Source organism: Nerophis ophidion, linkage group LG14, assembly GCF_033978795.1.
Source record: "Nerophis ophidion isolate RoL-2023_Sa linkage group LG14, RoL_Noph_v1.0, whole genome shotgun sequence".
Taxonomy (NCBI): Eukaryota; Metazoa; Chordata; class Actinopteri; order Syngnathiformes; family Syngnathidae; genus Nerophis; species Nerophis ophidion.
This window is the reverse complement of record NC_084624.1, coordinates 34,876,211-34,893,574: the sequence shown is the minus strand read 5'-3', so window position 1 is coordinate 34,893,574 and position 17,364 is coordinate 34,876,211. Positions and strand designations below refer to the sequence as shown.

General features: G+C 38.8%; 1 protein-coding gene across 7 annotated transcripts in view; it reads right to left on the bottom strand.

Annotated features, from left to right (window-relative positions):
- The window catches only part of LOC133568526 (adhesion G protein-coupled receptor L2-like), a 245,935-nt gene that overhangs the window by 21,911 nt on the left and 206,660 nt on the right, over positions 1-17,364 (bottom strand). For all 7 annotated transcript variants that reach the window (XM_061920512.1, XM_061920516.1, XM_061920518.1 and 4 more), the window contains 5 exons: positions 14,256-14,476; positions 11,370-11,436; positions 7,434-7,525; positions 665-833; positions 392-520 (listed from right to left, as the gene is read on the bottom strand). In XM_061920512.1, the coding sequence (XP_061776496.1) occupies positions 392-520; positions 665-833; positions 7,434-7,525; positions 11,370-11,436; positions 14,256-14,476 (678 nt within the window). The remainder of the gene's footprint in view (positions 1-391; positions 521-664; positions 834-7,433; positions 7,526-11,369; positions 11,437-14,255; positions 14,477-17,364) is intronic.

Genomic DNA, 17,364 nt, shown 5'->3' with positions numbered 1-17,364 from the left:
AATCAGCTCTCTCACTCTTCACAACCGACTGACACATACTGTGTGTGCGCCTCTTTAATCTCCTTACTGCTTTGTCTCATTGAACAGTTTCAGTGCTTTATGCTTTAAGGTCTCTGCCTGAGTCCAGAACTTTGAGTCTGCCAAGTGCCGAGATGAGTGATTCATGTGGCGACGAGCCTCGGCGACACGGCGCCTACTCGCTGAAGACACCATCAATCCAATGAGCACCGCAGGGGGGGCCGTCTATAAAGAATTGTCAAGCTGTGGTGTCTTAATATTACCAGATATTGTTTTTACCTCGCAGAGCTCTACTCGTGAGACCCTAAGCTTTGGAAGCCAGCATGTTGGCATGGTTACTCGTCAGAGTGGCTTGTCGCCGACTGTCACTCACTTGGGTGGCCGACGAGTAGCGCGCTGTGGTTCGAGACGTGGCCGTCTTCACAGAGCTGTGGGGGGCCTCGGGTGGCAGTGCACCGCAGCAGTGAGACTGACGGAAACATTTGCTGTACTCTTTGCGCACCTGCGAAGGAACAAGACCAGGAGCAACGAGGTCAGGGCAGAGCGAGACGAACCAGAAGAGGTGAATGTCCCCAATCTTTTATCAAATGCCACGCGGCTGACAGATCTCGAAATGCCAAGGGGATTTACAACAATATGGTCTTACCTTCTTCTGCAGGAGGCAGTGGAAGATGAAAATGAACATTCCTTGAAGGGTGTTGAAGATGGTGAAGAGGTAAGCCATCACAATGGACGACTCGTTGAGGAAGAACAGGCCAAAGGACCACGTCAGGCCCAAAAGACAAAGGAGGGCAAACGCTCCCAACACCCACGACCTGAAGAAGAAGAGAGAATAATTACCATATGGGTCATGGCGGCACAAAGACAGAAACATAGAATGAGCTTGGAACATTGGCGTACCGTGTCAAAAGGGCCTCACCTTTCAGCAAACAGTTTTATTACAGAATATCTTCTCAAGGAACAATACTATCGGAAGTAAACTTGGATATACTTTAGAATAGGGCTGTCTTGATACAACTGCTCCACTTCCAATACAATACCGATATTAGAGCCTTGAGTATTGGTTGATACTGATATTGTCCGAAACAATATCATCGCAAAACATAGTACATAGCTGTATTATTTTGTAGTGTGAAATGTTTTAAAAGGCATGATCAAGTGAAATGGTATGCATGAAAAACACTAACCTATTCATCAATTGGAATGGACTTATCCAGTTTTTAAGTTGAAGTGGAGTTGTAATGTTTTTTTGGTGACAACTAGTGACCACAATAACTCATGAAGTTCACCTCATGATATTAGTAAGTTTAATGATGCGGACACGTTTGTTACTGATACTTTCTAAAAAATAATTTGCAACTATAATTATTTGTTTCTTTTTTGTGTTGACAAATGTCGTGTTTTAGACTGCAATATTGTTTAAGTATGTCTAGGTTGTGTGCTTAGCTGTTGTATAACTGCTAGCTCCTAGTAGCCGATAGTCTACCGTGTTTACCTTTTGAAAACTTCACTAAAGTACAAGAAAAAAATAACCTTGTGTGCTTATCGGGGGACATTTTGATGTTAGTGTAAACGCGCTGCAGGACTACTTGTATCAGAGGCCTTTTTTTGTAAATGCAAATATGAGCATCGTTTCTGGAGTATGTCGTCCTTTGTATGAATTTCTATCGAATGTCTACATATTTATGTATGATTTGATTTTATGTGTGACTTGATTAGATTATTTTTTTTAATGTATTTATAAGTAAAATAAAAAGACCATTTATTGGGAAAACGTAAATAGTAAATGGGTTGTACTTGTGTAGCGCTTTTCTACCCCTTTTTAAGAAGCCCAAAGCGTTTTGACACTATTTCCACATTCACACGCACATTCACACACTGACGGCGGGAGCTGCCATGCAAGGCGCTCACCAGGACCCATCAGGAGCCAGGGTGAGGTGTCTTGCCCAAGGAGACAACGGATGTGACTATGATGGTAGAAGGTGGGGATTGAACCAGTAACCCTCAGATTACTGGCACAGCCACTCTACCAACTTCGCCACGCCGTCCCCACGTATACTGGTACATGCAATTATACATAAACATATTTATCATGTAGAAACAATAACATGAACTTTGGATATGTATTTATGTGTAATATTGTATTAATAAATAACTTTTGCAATTAAAAAAAAGCATTTACAAACCCCGTTTCCATATGAGTTGGGAAATTGTGTTAGATGTAAATATAAACGGAATACAATGATTTGCAAATCCTTTTCAACCCATATTCAATTAAATGCACGACAAATACAAGATATTTGATGTTCAAACTCATAAACTTTAGTTTTTTTTGCAAATAATAATTAACTTAGAATTTCATGGCTGCAACACGTGCCAAAGTAGTTGGGAAAGGGCATGTTCACCACTGTGTTACATCACCTTTTCTTTTAACAACACTCAATAAACGTTTGGGAACTGAGGAAACTAATTGCTGAAGCTTTGAAAATGGAATTCTTTCCCATTCTTGTTTTATGTAGAGCTTTATTGTTCAACAGTCCGGGGTCTCCGCTGTCGTATTTTACGCTTCATAATGTGCCACACATTTTCGATGGGAGACAGGTCTGGACTGCAGACGGGCCAGGAAAGTACATGCACTCTTTTACTACGAAACAACGCTGTTGTAACACGTGGCTTGGCATTGTCTTGCTGAAATAAGCAGGGGTGTCCATGATAACACTGCTTGGATGACAACATATGTTGCTCCAAAACCTGTATAGACCATTCAGCATTAATGGTGCCTTCACAAATGTGTAAGTTACCCATGCCTTGGGCACTAATACACCTCCACACCATCACAGATGCTGGCATTTGAACTTCGCGCCTATGACAATCCGGATGGTTATTTTCCTCTGTTCCGGAGGACACCACGTCCACAGTTTACGAATATAATTTGAAATGTGGACTCGTCAGACCACAGAACACTTTTACACTTTGCATCATGTCCATCTTAGGTGAGCTCGGCCCAGCCAAGCCGGCGGCATTCCTTGGTGTTGTTGATAAATGGGTTTTGCTTTGCAAAGTAGTTTTAACTTGCACTTACAGATGTAGCGACCAACTGTAGTTACTGACAGTGGTTTTATGAAGTGTTCCTGAGTCCATGTGGTGATATCCTTTACACACTGATGTCGGTTTTTGATGCAGTACTGCCTGAGGGATCAAAGGTCTATAATATCATCACTTACGTGCAGTGATTTCTCCAGATTCTCTGAACCTTTTGATGATTTTACGGACCGTAGATGGTAAAATCCCTAAATTCCTTGCAATAGTTCTTTGAGAAATGTTGTTCTAAAACTGTTCGACAATTTGCTTACAAAGTGGTGACCCTCACCCCATCCTTGTTTGTGAATTACTTAGCATTTCATGGAAGCTGCTTTTATATCCAATCATGTCACCCACCTGTTCCCAATTAGCCTGCACACCTGTGGGATGTTCCAAATAAGTGTTTGATGAGCACTCCTCAACTTTATCAGTATTTATTGCTACCATTACCAACTTCTTTGTCGCGTGTTGCCGGCATAAAATTCTAAAGTTAATGATTATTTGCAAAAAAAAAATGTTTATCAGTTTGAACATCAAGTATGTTGTCTTTGTAGCATATTCAACTGAATATGGGTTGAAAATGTTTTTGCAAATCATTGTATTCCGTTTATATTTACATCTAACACAATTTTCCAACTCATATGGAAACGGGGTTTGTACATTATCTCGACCACAAGGACATGTTTTAAATCTTGATTAAAATCTTCATTGGCTCCCTTTATTGATCGTTAGAAAATGCGGGTCCTAGGTTTAGTCAATTTTGAGAACTGGATGCTCAACAGCTTTCAGGTGTGTAGGAGACATACTTGTCCACTTTTTAATGTGCAGTGGATAGTAAACAAGCCATACACTGACTATTCGGAAGTATATCGTATTTACGATATTTAGTATTGTCACTTGAGAAGATATATTGTAATAAAAACACTTGCTGGAATATGAGTAGTGTACTCACTTTTGTTGGCTACTGTAAACCCACCCTTACATAAGATATTGTATGACTTGACAACAGTGTGTTTAAGGAAAAAAAGAAGAATGGAGCATAAAAGATGATACAAAGTATTGCTCTTTCGGTTTTTATTTGGAGCCCAGAGATTGGGTTTTTCCTTGGTGGCTTCCAGGAAAGGCCTCAAGGAAAGACGATCACTTCGCAGTCAATTTCAATGACGACGGCTGGTCGGTCGTTATGGATACACTCAAGGGAAGCGAGAAGACCCTCGAGAGAATTAAGGAACTTTACCAGGAAAAATGAGACTTGGTATCGAGAGAGACGGCAGGTTGAACTCGCCGTTCATTATTAATTGGACTTTTTTAGAATGGGTTTACATCCAAATAACCACAGCGGATGTAACTTTCGATTTAACTTTCGTACACGCTTGGCTGCTTTGAGTTAGAGAGGAATTAATGGAAGTTAATGAGATCTGACAGCACGAGATTAGGAGTCAAATGTGAGGTGCTTTGATTATAAAAATGGTGAAAAATGAAACGCGCAGATAATGATCATCACTTTTGTCTAGCAAGGAGAAAGATGGAGGGCACTTGTCCGTCTACAATATGTGTGCATCAGTGTTGGGAGTAACACAACTAACATTATCATAGCAATGGTAGACATATTGGTAAGAATACTATAAATATTGGTATTAATATTTGTAGTATTATATTGTTTACGATATCTGTGTGACACACATTAAAATACATTTAACATTGTGGTGACCACAAAACATTGATTTTGGACCTTTTTTGTCAAAAGGTGTAGAAGTATGGTACCCTCTTGTAGTTTGTGGGGCCAAGGGGGATGTTTACAGTGTCCTAAATATAAATATTTTAGCATTGTTTTGGTAGTACGACTTCCTTTCTCTTTTATGTATTATTGCATGTATACATGTTTGCACAATCAATGCTCACAATAAATAGTTTTTAAAGAAAGTTTAAGTGGTGTAATATAGTGGTTCAAAAGTAAGAGGTGCCAAAATACTTCAGGGGAGGTGCAGCAGCTTGAGAAATAATTGTGTTTTTTTTTTAGGCCTGCAAAGTTTAGTTCAGTAACATTTAAAGGCAAATGTAAAATATTTGTGTTCCCTGTGTTGGGAGAATAAACAAAGTTTTGACTAAAAATAAGGTGTCAATTTGAAAGGAAGCCTTTATTTGTGCAAATGTTTGGTTAGGATACATGTCAGTTAATCTGTTTGCTTACAATTGGGGAATAAAAGATCAACAAAACCCAAAACCAGTGAAGACGACACGCTGTGTAATTCGTAAATAAAAATGGAATACAATTATTTGCGAGTCCTTTTCAACTTATATTTAATTGAATAGACAGCAAAGACAATATATTTATTGTTCAAAATGAGAAACTTGATTTTTTTTTTTTTGCAAATAATCATAAACTCAGAATTTAATGGCAGCAACACATTGCTAAAAAGTTGGCAGAAGGACATTTTTACCACTGTGTTACATGGACTTTCCTTTTAACAACACTCAGTAAACGTTTGGGAACTGAGGAGACCATTTTTTAAGCTTTTCAGGGCGGTATAGCTCGGTTAGTAGAGTGGCCGTGCCAGCAACCTGAGGGTTGCAGGTTCGATTCCCGCTTCCGCCATTCTAGTCACTGCTGTTGTGTCCTTGGGCAAGACACTTTACCCACCTGCTCCCAGTGCCACCCACACTGGTTTAAATGTAACTTAGATATTGGGTGTCACTATGTAAAGTGCTTTGAGTCACTAGAGAAAAGTGCTATATAAATATAATTCACTTCACTTCATTATTTACCATTCTTGCTTGATGTACAACTTGAGATGTTCAACAGTCAGGGGTCTGTGTTGTGGTATTTTAGGCTTCATGTTGCGCCACACATTTTCAATGGGAGACAGGTGTGGACTACATGCCGGCCAGTCACATATCCGCACTCTTTTACTATGAGGCCACACTGTTGTAACACGTGGCTTGGCATTGTCTTGCTGAAGTAAGCAGGGGCGTCCATGATAATGCTGCTTGGATGGCAACGTATGTTGCTCCAAAACCTGCATGTACCTTTCAGCATTAATGGTGCCTTCACAGATGTGTAAGTTACCCTTTTGCCTTGGGCACGAACACACCCCCATACCATCACACATGCTGGCTTTTGAACTTTGCGCCTATAACAATCCAGATGGTTCCTTTCCTCTTTGTTCCGGAGGACACGACGCCCACAGTTTCCAAAAAACATTTGAAATGTGGACTTGTCAGACCACAGAATACTTTTCCACTTTGCATAAGTCCATCTTAAATGAGCTCAAGCCCAGCGAAGCCGGCGGCGTTTCTGGGTATTGTTGATAATTGGCTTTGGCTTTGCATAGAAGAGTTTTAACTTGCACTTACAGATGTAGCGACACACAGTAGTCACTGACAGTGTTTTTTTAAGTGTTCCTGAGCCCATGTGGTGATATCCATTACACACCGATGTCGCTTCTTGATGCAGTACCGCCTGAGGCCACTCCGTTTACCGCCATTTTTCCACGTTTGTTAACATTTTGAGGAAAAAAAGTATAGATGACCACAAAATGTTGTTAAAAAGTGGGGCATTAACCAAAGATTTATTCTTACAAAACAGTCTGTTTACTTAAAGTAAAATGCCAATTTTATATAATCCCTTTATTTGTTGTGCAGTTGTTTTGAAATTATTCTTAGTTTGCAGTGTAACAAAAGCCACAAAATTAGGGTAACACTTTAGTGTGGGGGAACATATTCACCATTAGTTGGTTGCTTATTAACATGCAAATTAGTAAAATATTGGCTCTTAATTAGTCATTATCAAGTACTTATCAATGCCTTATTCTGCATGGCCCTAACCCTAACCCTCTAACCCTAACCCCATTGCTAACCCCAACCAAATGACTCTAAATTAAGTCTTTGTTACTTACAATATGTTTCCCTAGTGCCCAAATAACTCTTAATTAAGTCTCTGTTACTTAGAATACGTTCCCCATACTAAAGTGTTACCAAATTTAGCTGCAGAAAATACTATGTTGGAGGAAGAGGGGGGGCTCACTGTGCCATATTTCCAAAACCTCTGCTATAAGTCAGTACAATTCACAGACACTAATATTATAACACTTGTGTGCAGTTGAAGCAATTCTCAAAGAAAACAAGATGACAGCCGTTTGCCATGAAGACATTAAAATAACTGACAGTGTGTAAACTGCCATAAAAATACTACTAAGACCATAAAGTGAAACCTGCGGCTGGAGATAAATACTAAAAGACCAAGAAATACGGTCGAGGCATTATTTTCTTTTTACACCAAAACAACACCTGATCTCCCCCCTGGCGTAACCCACCCACTTCCCAGCCCTCCTTACCTGATACCCCCCAGCCTGGAGGAATCGGGTTTCATGGAGGTGGAGTGCTTCACCATCTTGTACATGGTCACCACCAGGAAGATGACATTGACCTGTCAAAACAGACGCATCAGCTTTTAACTCGATGCACTTAGAGCGGCGTCCGATTCCCTCCCGCTCGTTATGTTTCACATGCACACAGCTCTATCGCTATTGACTTTGGCTCGATCGCTTAAACTACTATGGCAGCCTATCTTTACCTGTGCAGAAATTTAAATACCTCAGCAGATCGTTAAGACTCGCGGGGGAGAAAAGGCAACAGTGAGGGTTAACGGAGGTTAATGCGAGCGATCTACCCCACCCGGCGCTCATCTTGGTCATAAGCTGAATAGACCACATTACGCTTTAATCCGCACACGTGGGGTGAACATCGGACCTGTAAAGAAGCATATCTATTATAGCGAGCCGCAAGAAGCGCAAACAAAGACTTTAGTCACTTGGTGAGCTGCCATATTTTAGTGGCTAGTAGAACGAGGGATGCACGACAGGGCTTATTGCTACCACTGGGTAACGAAAACATGAGCTTCAATTTGAGCTGTTCGCATAACACCTTTGATATGTGAAATGTGATTTCCCTTGATCAATTGCCTGATGCAATATATTATATTGAATTTACAGTATGTGAAACAAAAAGATCATATAGTCTTCAGGCAGGATTTTCAACAAGATTTTTGAGTGTCGGTCTAGCGTTCTTCCATTTGTGAGGACACTGAGAGATCCTGGCTCTGCGTCTCTGTTCTGTTTGATGGTTTTCCAAACCAAAGTCATGCCTTGGTGGACATTCAAATGGGCAGTTCCTCAAACTGTTCACGTGATGTTTCAACAAGTTAAGTAAAAAAAAAAAAAAAAAAAAAAAAATTAATTAAATAAGAACATTCCCTAGTTATTAAACAAATTCTAAAATACGTAAAAATAGGGCTCCAAAGGGCACGTGATTTCGCGATGCATTGTGAAAGTCAGGTAGCCATATTTGCTGGACGTAAGTTTTTGCGGTAATGTGAGAAAGAACAACAAACTGGATTGAAATGGATCGTTCAAAACAAAAAAATCAAGAGATCACACCGAGACAAACTGTACCCTGTTCCGAAGGCACGCTGCCTCAATAAAAATCTGTTAAAATTAGAGGAATTTATCTATACAAGCATGTCCAATAGACACAAGAGATTTGAGTAAGTTGGCATTTCAAAGTCAAACTTGCCTGTATTTTGTCAACGGAGTCAGTTTTTTTTTTTGCCGGTAAAGAATTTCAAAATGCAAAGTCTGTTAAGGCTCATTGTCCGCCGTTCTAATTGCGTGTAATTTACGGCTTTTATCTCTAATGTGTTTGAGATTGAGAGAGGGTGCCCAGCCTTGTTTCATAAGCAGGTTTACCCGAAAAATAAAGCCCATTATTACTTTTAAACACTTTGATTACTGTGCTACCGCTCCGAAAATAATACTCATTCATTTTTCTGCTTACCCAAGACAAAAAGTCAGCAGACAACGTGTTTTTTTTTTCAAAACACTGTATATTGTTTGCTGTGTGCGGTTAGCTATCATTCTTTGATTTAAATTTACCAGTCTGAAAATGCCATGAGCACACCAACATGTACAAGGTGATGGCTTTAAAAGTCATGTTTGATCGTCTCACAGCTACTATGCAGGCTATTCACTGTCTCTTTATTAGCTTCATAACCCGACTTCATACCCTTGGCTTTGCTTTCATGCAGGAAATTAGAAAAATCTGAAGCAATCATGACCACGATTGATGCAGTTAATGATGCCGAACTTTCGCGCCATGATTTAAACTTGTTTAAGAAAAAAACAAAACCTCAGCATAGATCTTGCATTCAGCCATGTAAATAGGGGATTCAGAGTCCAGCAAGGCCCACTATGCAATGCGTTTTCACGTCACACTTTCAAACCCCATAAGATGTAATGTAATAAATTAGCAAGTCTATCCTTTGAATTATTTTCCGTATTTTTGGTGTATAAGTCGCTCCGGAGTATAAGCCGCACATGCTGAAAACGCATAATTAAGAAGGAAAAAAAATATCATATATAAGTCGCACTAGAATATAAGTCGCATTTTTTGGGGAAATTTATTTGATAAAACCCAACACCAAGAATAGACATTTGAAAGGCAATTTTAAATAAATAAAGAATAGTGAACAGGCTGAATAAGTGTACGTTGTATGACACATTAATAACCAACTGAGAAGGTGCCTGGTATGTTAACATAACATATTATGGTAAGAGTCATATCTATAAGATATAGAACATGCTATACGTTTACCAAACAATCTGTCACTCCTAATCGCTAAATCCCATGAAATCTTATACCTCTAGTGTCTTACGTGGATGAGCTAAATAATATTATTTGATATTTTACAGTAATGTGTTAATCATTTCACACATAAGTCGCTCCTGAGTATAAGTCGCCCCCTTGGCCAAACTATGAAAAAAACTGCGACTTATAGTCCGAAAAATATGGTAAATGTATCATATTATGCAAAAGTGACTTATTGGTATTGTTCTAACAGCAATATGTGTCCCTAAAATAAATAAAAAGTCAGTTTCGGAAATTTTAAGGTTTTTAATGGATGTCAGTCGGGCAAAACCTTTCCCTATTGACTTTGAAACATAAAAAACAGGCTTAAACATCTTAAAATTAAGCCTGCAGTTCTTCAAACTATTAGTTACAGAAGACGAAAGCTTTTCATTTGATAATTTTGTTTGTATATAAAAAAATAAATAAACAAAAGACATTAAGTGAACAATAGCACTTTTTGGAGCCACACACACTGTCGGGGACCGGTGCCGACAGCAACAGCTCATTAGCTTAAAAGCTACAGACACACAAAAAAAGCATGCTTATTAAAAGCATTTAAACGGTCTGAATTGCTGCTTTTGACCTCTTTTGGGATCTCTAAAATGTAGTTAAAATTGTAAAAAAAAAAATTATACATATATATATGTGTGTATATATATATATATATATATATATATATATATATATATATATATATATATATATATATAAATAATTGATTAAGAGAAAAAATATTTCTCTCCTAGACCAATGTGGAATGTCTTATTCAGGTGAGTCCCCTAAATCCCGTATTCCCATTTGAACGCATCCGGATGTGGAAACAAAGACGAGCGTGCGTGGAAAACCAAAGACTCCAGGTGAAGGCAAGGATGTGGAGAAGCGAGAGGCAAGGACGTCGTATTCTGGATGGTTTGCTCTCTAAGCCGCTGGGGCCGAGTTCCATCAGCATGAGGAGATGCGTTTATGACGACACACATTCGATGAGAGAACGAGGCGTAGAAGCTGGGAGGCGCTCTGCAGAAAACTGGTCTCCGAGGGGCTTTTCGCTGCAATATTTAGCTTTCTTCCTTGCCTGCCAAAGCCATCTCACAATAAGCATGCTGCCAATGCCGAGCTTTGAGGTTTTGCATTAATTTATAGCCCATGGACAGACGGACATGACAGTTTTGTGTATGGATATGCAAGAGTATGTCCGTGTTTCCTTGCATGTTATGCTTCTGTGTGTTGCTGTCAACGCCCAATGCACCACATGCAGTATTAAAAAGTCAGGTCGGAGACATGTCCGAGATTGGCTGGGGATGTGACATGATCCTCAGCGGCAGCTTCTAGCTAAAGGTCGTCCGGCCCGCCCACTCATTACTTCCCTCGCCGCTCTTGTTTTTCTATCGAGCAAATGACCTTCATGCCTGAGATGTCGACTTTCTCCTCCTCATGGCGTGATGAGACACTCCTCCAGAGCTTGTGATTTGGAGGATTACAATGATGGACGCCGAGCAATTTTTCTCGTTTCATGCAAATTCATCTTGCAACAGCAGCATGAGGGAGGGGGGTCACACACAATATTGATCAACATGGAGACAACTTACCACAATTATGAAAGTTACAGGGCCAATGAAGCTCCAGATGAAATGGTTGTCTACTCGCAGCCAGCATCTAACCAGGAAAAAAAAAAGTTTAGGACCTGATTTCTAAAGGTCTGCATGTACTAAAACATGAGCAAACTTGATAGCACACGCAAAGCTGATCTACTAAACTTTTGCGTGTTTGTCTTCATTAACATGCAAAATATATGCTGATCATTAAAACGCCCACAATACTGATAGGAGAAGATACAACTATAATTATTTCGCACGTGCAATGTGATTTATGAACACTAATTGCCGTTTTGCACGTTTTGCTGTAAGCTGGCGTTTTTGTTTTCAAATGTGGTTCGTTTTTTTTTATTTAGGAAATATATTAATAATGCGCTGGTGATGCAATCTCGTATGCATGCACAATCCTCATTTAAATTAGGCTGTCTGCACACTTTCAATTGCACACGCATTGTTGGTAGATCACATGCAACATGCCCACTCATTTTATTTATTGTACATGCTGTTTAGCGCCTGGTATTTGGATCTTAGTAAATCAGGCCCATCGTCTTTTATTCAACTCAACCACATGGAGTTGCCGGGCAACTACTTAAAAAGTAGGGCATCAGTTTGATGATGCATTTACTTGTGCAAATACTTGGATGAACAAGACATGTCAGTTGATCGGTCGGATAAAAATTAGGTGTTTAAGTGGAGGCATTAATTTATTCACCTAGTGGTTAATTGAGGCACAGCATCCATGAGAGCGCAAGGCAACACCGTTTTTCCCCACTTATCTTTGTATTATGAGGGAAAGAGGGTTAAAAAAAAAACTTCAAAATAAACAGAGTGGGAATGTCTATTTGAGGAGAGGTGTCTATTTTTGGTGAATAATTAAGACAGCATCTATTAAAGCAGAGGCCATGGATTAAAAAAAAAAAATACAAAATAGATTGCCAAAAGAGTAAATACTGCATTACCTCATTTGGTCAGTCTACTTAAAATAAGGCATCTATTTGTGATGAGGGCTTTATTTCTACTAATGTTTGCTTAAGACTAAACTAGAACATGTCAACTAGAACAATGTCTAACGTTGAAACAACTAGTTTTTTGGTGTACCGAAAATTGGTGAAAAAATGAAAATGGTTATTTGAGTGGGGCATTTATTTGTGGACACAGTAAATAATTGAGAGAGTAATATTTGTTAATGAGTGAGATATATATCAAAGACCGTATTTCCTAAATTATTGGAGGAATTTGTCATGGAGGTGTTCATTATAAAATGGTTGGGAAAAGTATTTATTTCAGGTGCAGCGTTTTTTGTGACGATTAATTGCTACACAGCTTCGATTACAGCAGAGGCCAGAGTGAAAAACAAACTACAAAACAGAATGACAAACATATAAATACTACATTAACTCATATAGCATAAGGCATCTATTTGAGAGGAAGCTTTTATTTGTACAAATGTTTGCTTATAGGGCAACTATTATGCAAAACCAACTTTCCTTATATTTGGTATCTGCAAAGGTATCAAAAATTTTAAATCAAACCATGGAGGCATGGCAGAGATATTTATAAAACAATCTTGCCTTCTTTCATACTTCCTCAAAATGAGCTATTTGGAATTTGCCCAATTTGTGACGTGTTTCCCACTGGTGACCTCATCAGATATCTCCATATATGGTAAAGATTTACCCAAAGGGTTTTGTGCGAGTCTGCCGTTGTAACCTGACGTTTTAGTCAATAAGCTACTTTTTTTCCTCTATCCTCTTGTTTTGGGGAAGACTGGCTTGTACATGCACATACATCCTCTGCTGTTGTCATTTTAATACAAATTAGCGTGTAGTTCTAAATTATTTCTGCCAGTACACTCCATATGTAAGCACTCCAAACAAGAAATATGGCCGACGGAGAAAAAACGTAGTGGAAGTGGAGGCACGTAAATAATACCACCCACATAACGGGGCATCCTGTTAACTAGTCAGATGCCCAACTTTAAGACAACATTTTGTTTGGTGCACTGAGAATTGGAAACCAAAAGGAAATAGTTATTTAAGGGGGGGCATTTATTTGTGGACACAGCAAATAATTGAGACTAATATTTGTAAAGCGGTTAGATATGGGTCGAAGCCTGTATTTCCATATTTATTGGAGGAATTTGTCATTGTCGTGTTTATTTTATAGTTTATTGATAGTGGTGATTATTGCTACACAGCTTCGATTGCAGCAGAGACCAGAGTTAGAAAAACAACAACTACAAAACAGAGGCCTCGAAGATTTGGCAAGGATTGAAATACTACTGTACATTACAGTACCTCCAGTAGTTTGTCTACCTAAAGTAAGGCATCTATTTGAGAGGTGGCCTTTATCTGTTGTGTGTGTATGGAGCAAGACATCCTGGGTCAGGGGAAAAAGGGGAGGATTTGTTTCAATCCATTACATCAGCTCAATGCCAAAACAAGGTCTCATTGATTAGCTGCAAGATAATCGGCCGCAGCGAAACGAGCGAGGCTCCTCTGACCACAGAAAGCTCAACTTGACCTCAGGGCAGCATCGCCCTCAGACTTCAGCTCCAAATGTGTGCTTCTAAATGAACTGGCAAAAATCTGGGAAATTAGAGCCTGCAGCACAATACGGTATGTTTTTTCGGATGAAAACGAGCAGAAGAAAAGTGCATAAACTTAAAACTGACAAGGTCGGCAATTATCCCCATGCAAAGAATAAAAAAGCCCAGCAGGTCAGCGTTGCTCGCAGAGTAACATTCATTAGTGTTGCGGCTTTGCTCTTAGCCGTGACAGGGTGTAAATTTGCCAGAGGGGCAGAGGTGGACTACTCTTTGTGATATTACTATCATTAGCACAGAGGACGAAGATAAATATCCTCCCTTCTTGCACTTACGCTCGTGGCGTGCCGTAGCTGCGGTAGTCCACGGCCGCTGAGATGCCCACCACCGCCGTCGGGAAGAGATAGCCGACAATGTAGTAATACTTCCGGCGGGAGAACTCGCTTTCAAACACCTCGACCAGCATGAGGTACAGCTGCACGCCTTCCAGACACATCCAGGCAAAGGCGGCCAGGAAGCAGAAATGGAGGACTCCGGCAATGATGGAGCAGACCAGCTAATAAGGAATAATGTTGTTATTTTGGGTGCAGGTCTAAATACAGGTCCATTGGTAAGATATACTGTATATAAATCAGGGCTGTCAAAAATTATGAGTTAAACCATGCGATACATCATAATAAATGATTGCATAAATCATGTATACACACAAATTAATCACACAATTTTTTTGGGACCGGACATGCTCCTTTAGCAAGTTTTGAGCAAATCAATGGTGTGCATTCAAGTAAAACATTTTATAAAATTACATTCTGACAATTACATTGCATCCATTTCCAGGTGTATGGATTGTTCTTAAGTTAATTTAAATGATGAGTAATAACCCTTGATTAATCATGATTAATCCATTTGAAAACACTAAAATGAATATATGCAGTGGGGCAAAAAAGTATTTAGTCAGCCACCGATTGTGCAAGTTCTCCCACTTAATATGATGACAGAGGTCTGTAATTTTTATCATAGGTACACTTCAACTATGAGAAAAAAAACCAGGAATTCACATTGTAGGAATTTTAAAGAATTTAATTGTAAATTATGGTGGAAAATAAGTATTTGGTCAACCATTCAAAGCTCTCACTGATGGAAGGATGGTTTTGGCTCAAAATCTCACGATACATGGCCCCATTCATTCTTTCCTTAACACGGATCAATCGTCCTGTCCCCTTAGCAGAAAAACAGCTCTAAAGCATGATGTTTCCACCCCCATGCTTCACAGTAGGAATGGTGTTCTTGGGATGAAATTCAGTATTCTTCTTCCTCCAAACACGACAAGTTGAGTTTATACCAAAATGGATACGTGGATGATACAGCAGAGGATTGGGAGAATTTAATGTGGTCAGTAGAAACCAAAATAGAACTTTTTGGTATCAACTCAACTTGTCGTATTTGGAGGAAGAAGAATACTGAGTTGCATCCCAAGAATACCTACTGTGAAGCAAGGGGGTGGAAACATCATGTTTTGGGGCTGTTTTTCTGCTAAGGGGACAGGACGATTGATCCGTGTTAAGGAAAGAATGAATGGGGCCATGTATCGTGAGATTTTGAGCCAAAACCTCCTTCCATCAGTGAGAGCTTTGAATGGTTGACCAAATACTTATTTGCCACCATAATTTACAAATAAATTCTTTAAACTTCCTACAATGTGAATTCCTGAATTTTTTTTCACATTCTGTCTCTCACAGTTGAAGTGTACCTATGATGAAAATTACAGACCTCTGTCATCATTTTAAGTGGGAGAACTTGCACAATCCGTGACTGACTAAATACTTTTTTGCCCCACTGTATAAAAACAAGAAAATGAAAAAAATAAAAATTATATATACATATATATATATATATATATGTATATATATATATATATATATATATATATATATATATATATATATATATATATATATATACATACATACATACATACATACATATGAACACATTTTTGGCATATTTCCCATACTATTCCTTAACTTTTCAGTGAATAACATATACATCCTAATGAAGAAAAATTAAGAGTGAGACATTTGTAGCCTGCAGCTCCTTTTCTACTGGCTCACGGTATATTCTAGAAATTAAATTCAATCCGAACTGCACCATTTAGGATTAGGAAACAAGACAAGTAAACATTTTGCCTCAACACTTTTAACATGATGCTAAGGCTGCTATGTTTTAATTAAGGGTGTTCAAAATCAGCAAAAAAACTAGTATCGGCTGATTTTGGCTTGCATTTAAACTCTCCGATATAAACTCCAGAAGTCCTGCAGCACATTTACTTGTGCAAAGATGGACGGCCATTTAAAATGTACTCCAATAAGCACACAAAATTGATTTTGTAGTTTAGTGAAGTAATTTACAGAAGTAGTACATGGTAGTCACAAGAGCTAGACCAGGGGTCCCCAAACTTTTTGACTCGGGGGTCACATTGGGTTAAAAAAATTTGGACGGGGGCCGGGCTGCGTGTATATATATATATATATATATATATATATATATATATATGTATATATATATATATATGTGTGTGTGCATACGTATATGTGTATAAATGTATATTCCTCGCACACTAATTGAATGAAACGGAGCACACTTACCGATGGGGGAATGCACTTTTAGACAATATGATTTGCCTGAGCGGCAACAAGATCCGAGAGTAAAAAGTGGTAGAAAATGGAATAGAAAGGACGGATTAAAAAAAAAATAATAATACAAAAAAATAAGAATATATATATATATATATATATATATATATATATATATATGTAGGTGTGGGAAAAAATCACAAGACTACTTCATCTCTACAGAACTGTTTCATGAGGGGTTCCCTCAATCATCTCCTGATGATTGAGGGAACCCCTCATGAAACAGTTCTGTAGAGATGAAGTAGTCTTGTGATTTTTTCCCACACCTACATATTGAGCTCTACCACGGTATCGAGCACTATTCTCTGGATAATCCAATCAAGACATATATATATATATTTTTTTTGCTTTTCTTTTTTAACTTGGTACTTCCAGCGGGCCGGATTTTGGACGCTGGCGGGCGGTATCCGGCCTGCGGGCTGTAGTTTGGGGACCTCTGAGCTAGACATTCGTAATAAGTGTCCTTAATTGAACAATACTGCAGTCTACAACATCATATGAGTCAATATAAACATGTATGAAATAATTATAGTTTACTTACAGATACAAAGTCTCCAAGCATTATAGAAAGTATCCAATTACAAGAGTGCCTGCATTAGTCAACTTAAACCGTCATGACCTAATGAATACTATACTCCATACAACATTTTGTGTTTCCCCAAAAAATAATTTCACTCCACTTTAACTTAGAGACAGCATAAGTCCATTCCAGATACATTATATTTAGGTTGGTGTCTGCAAACCTACCATT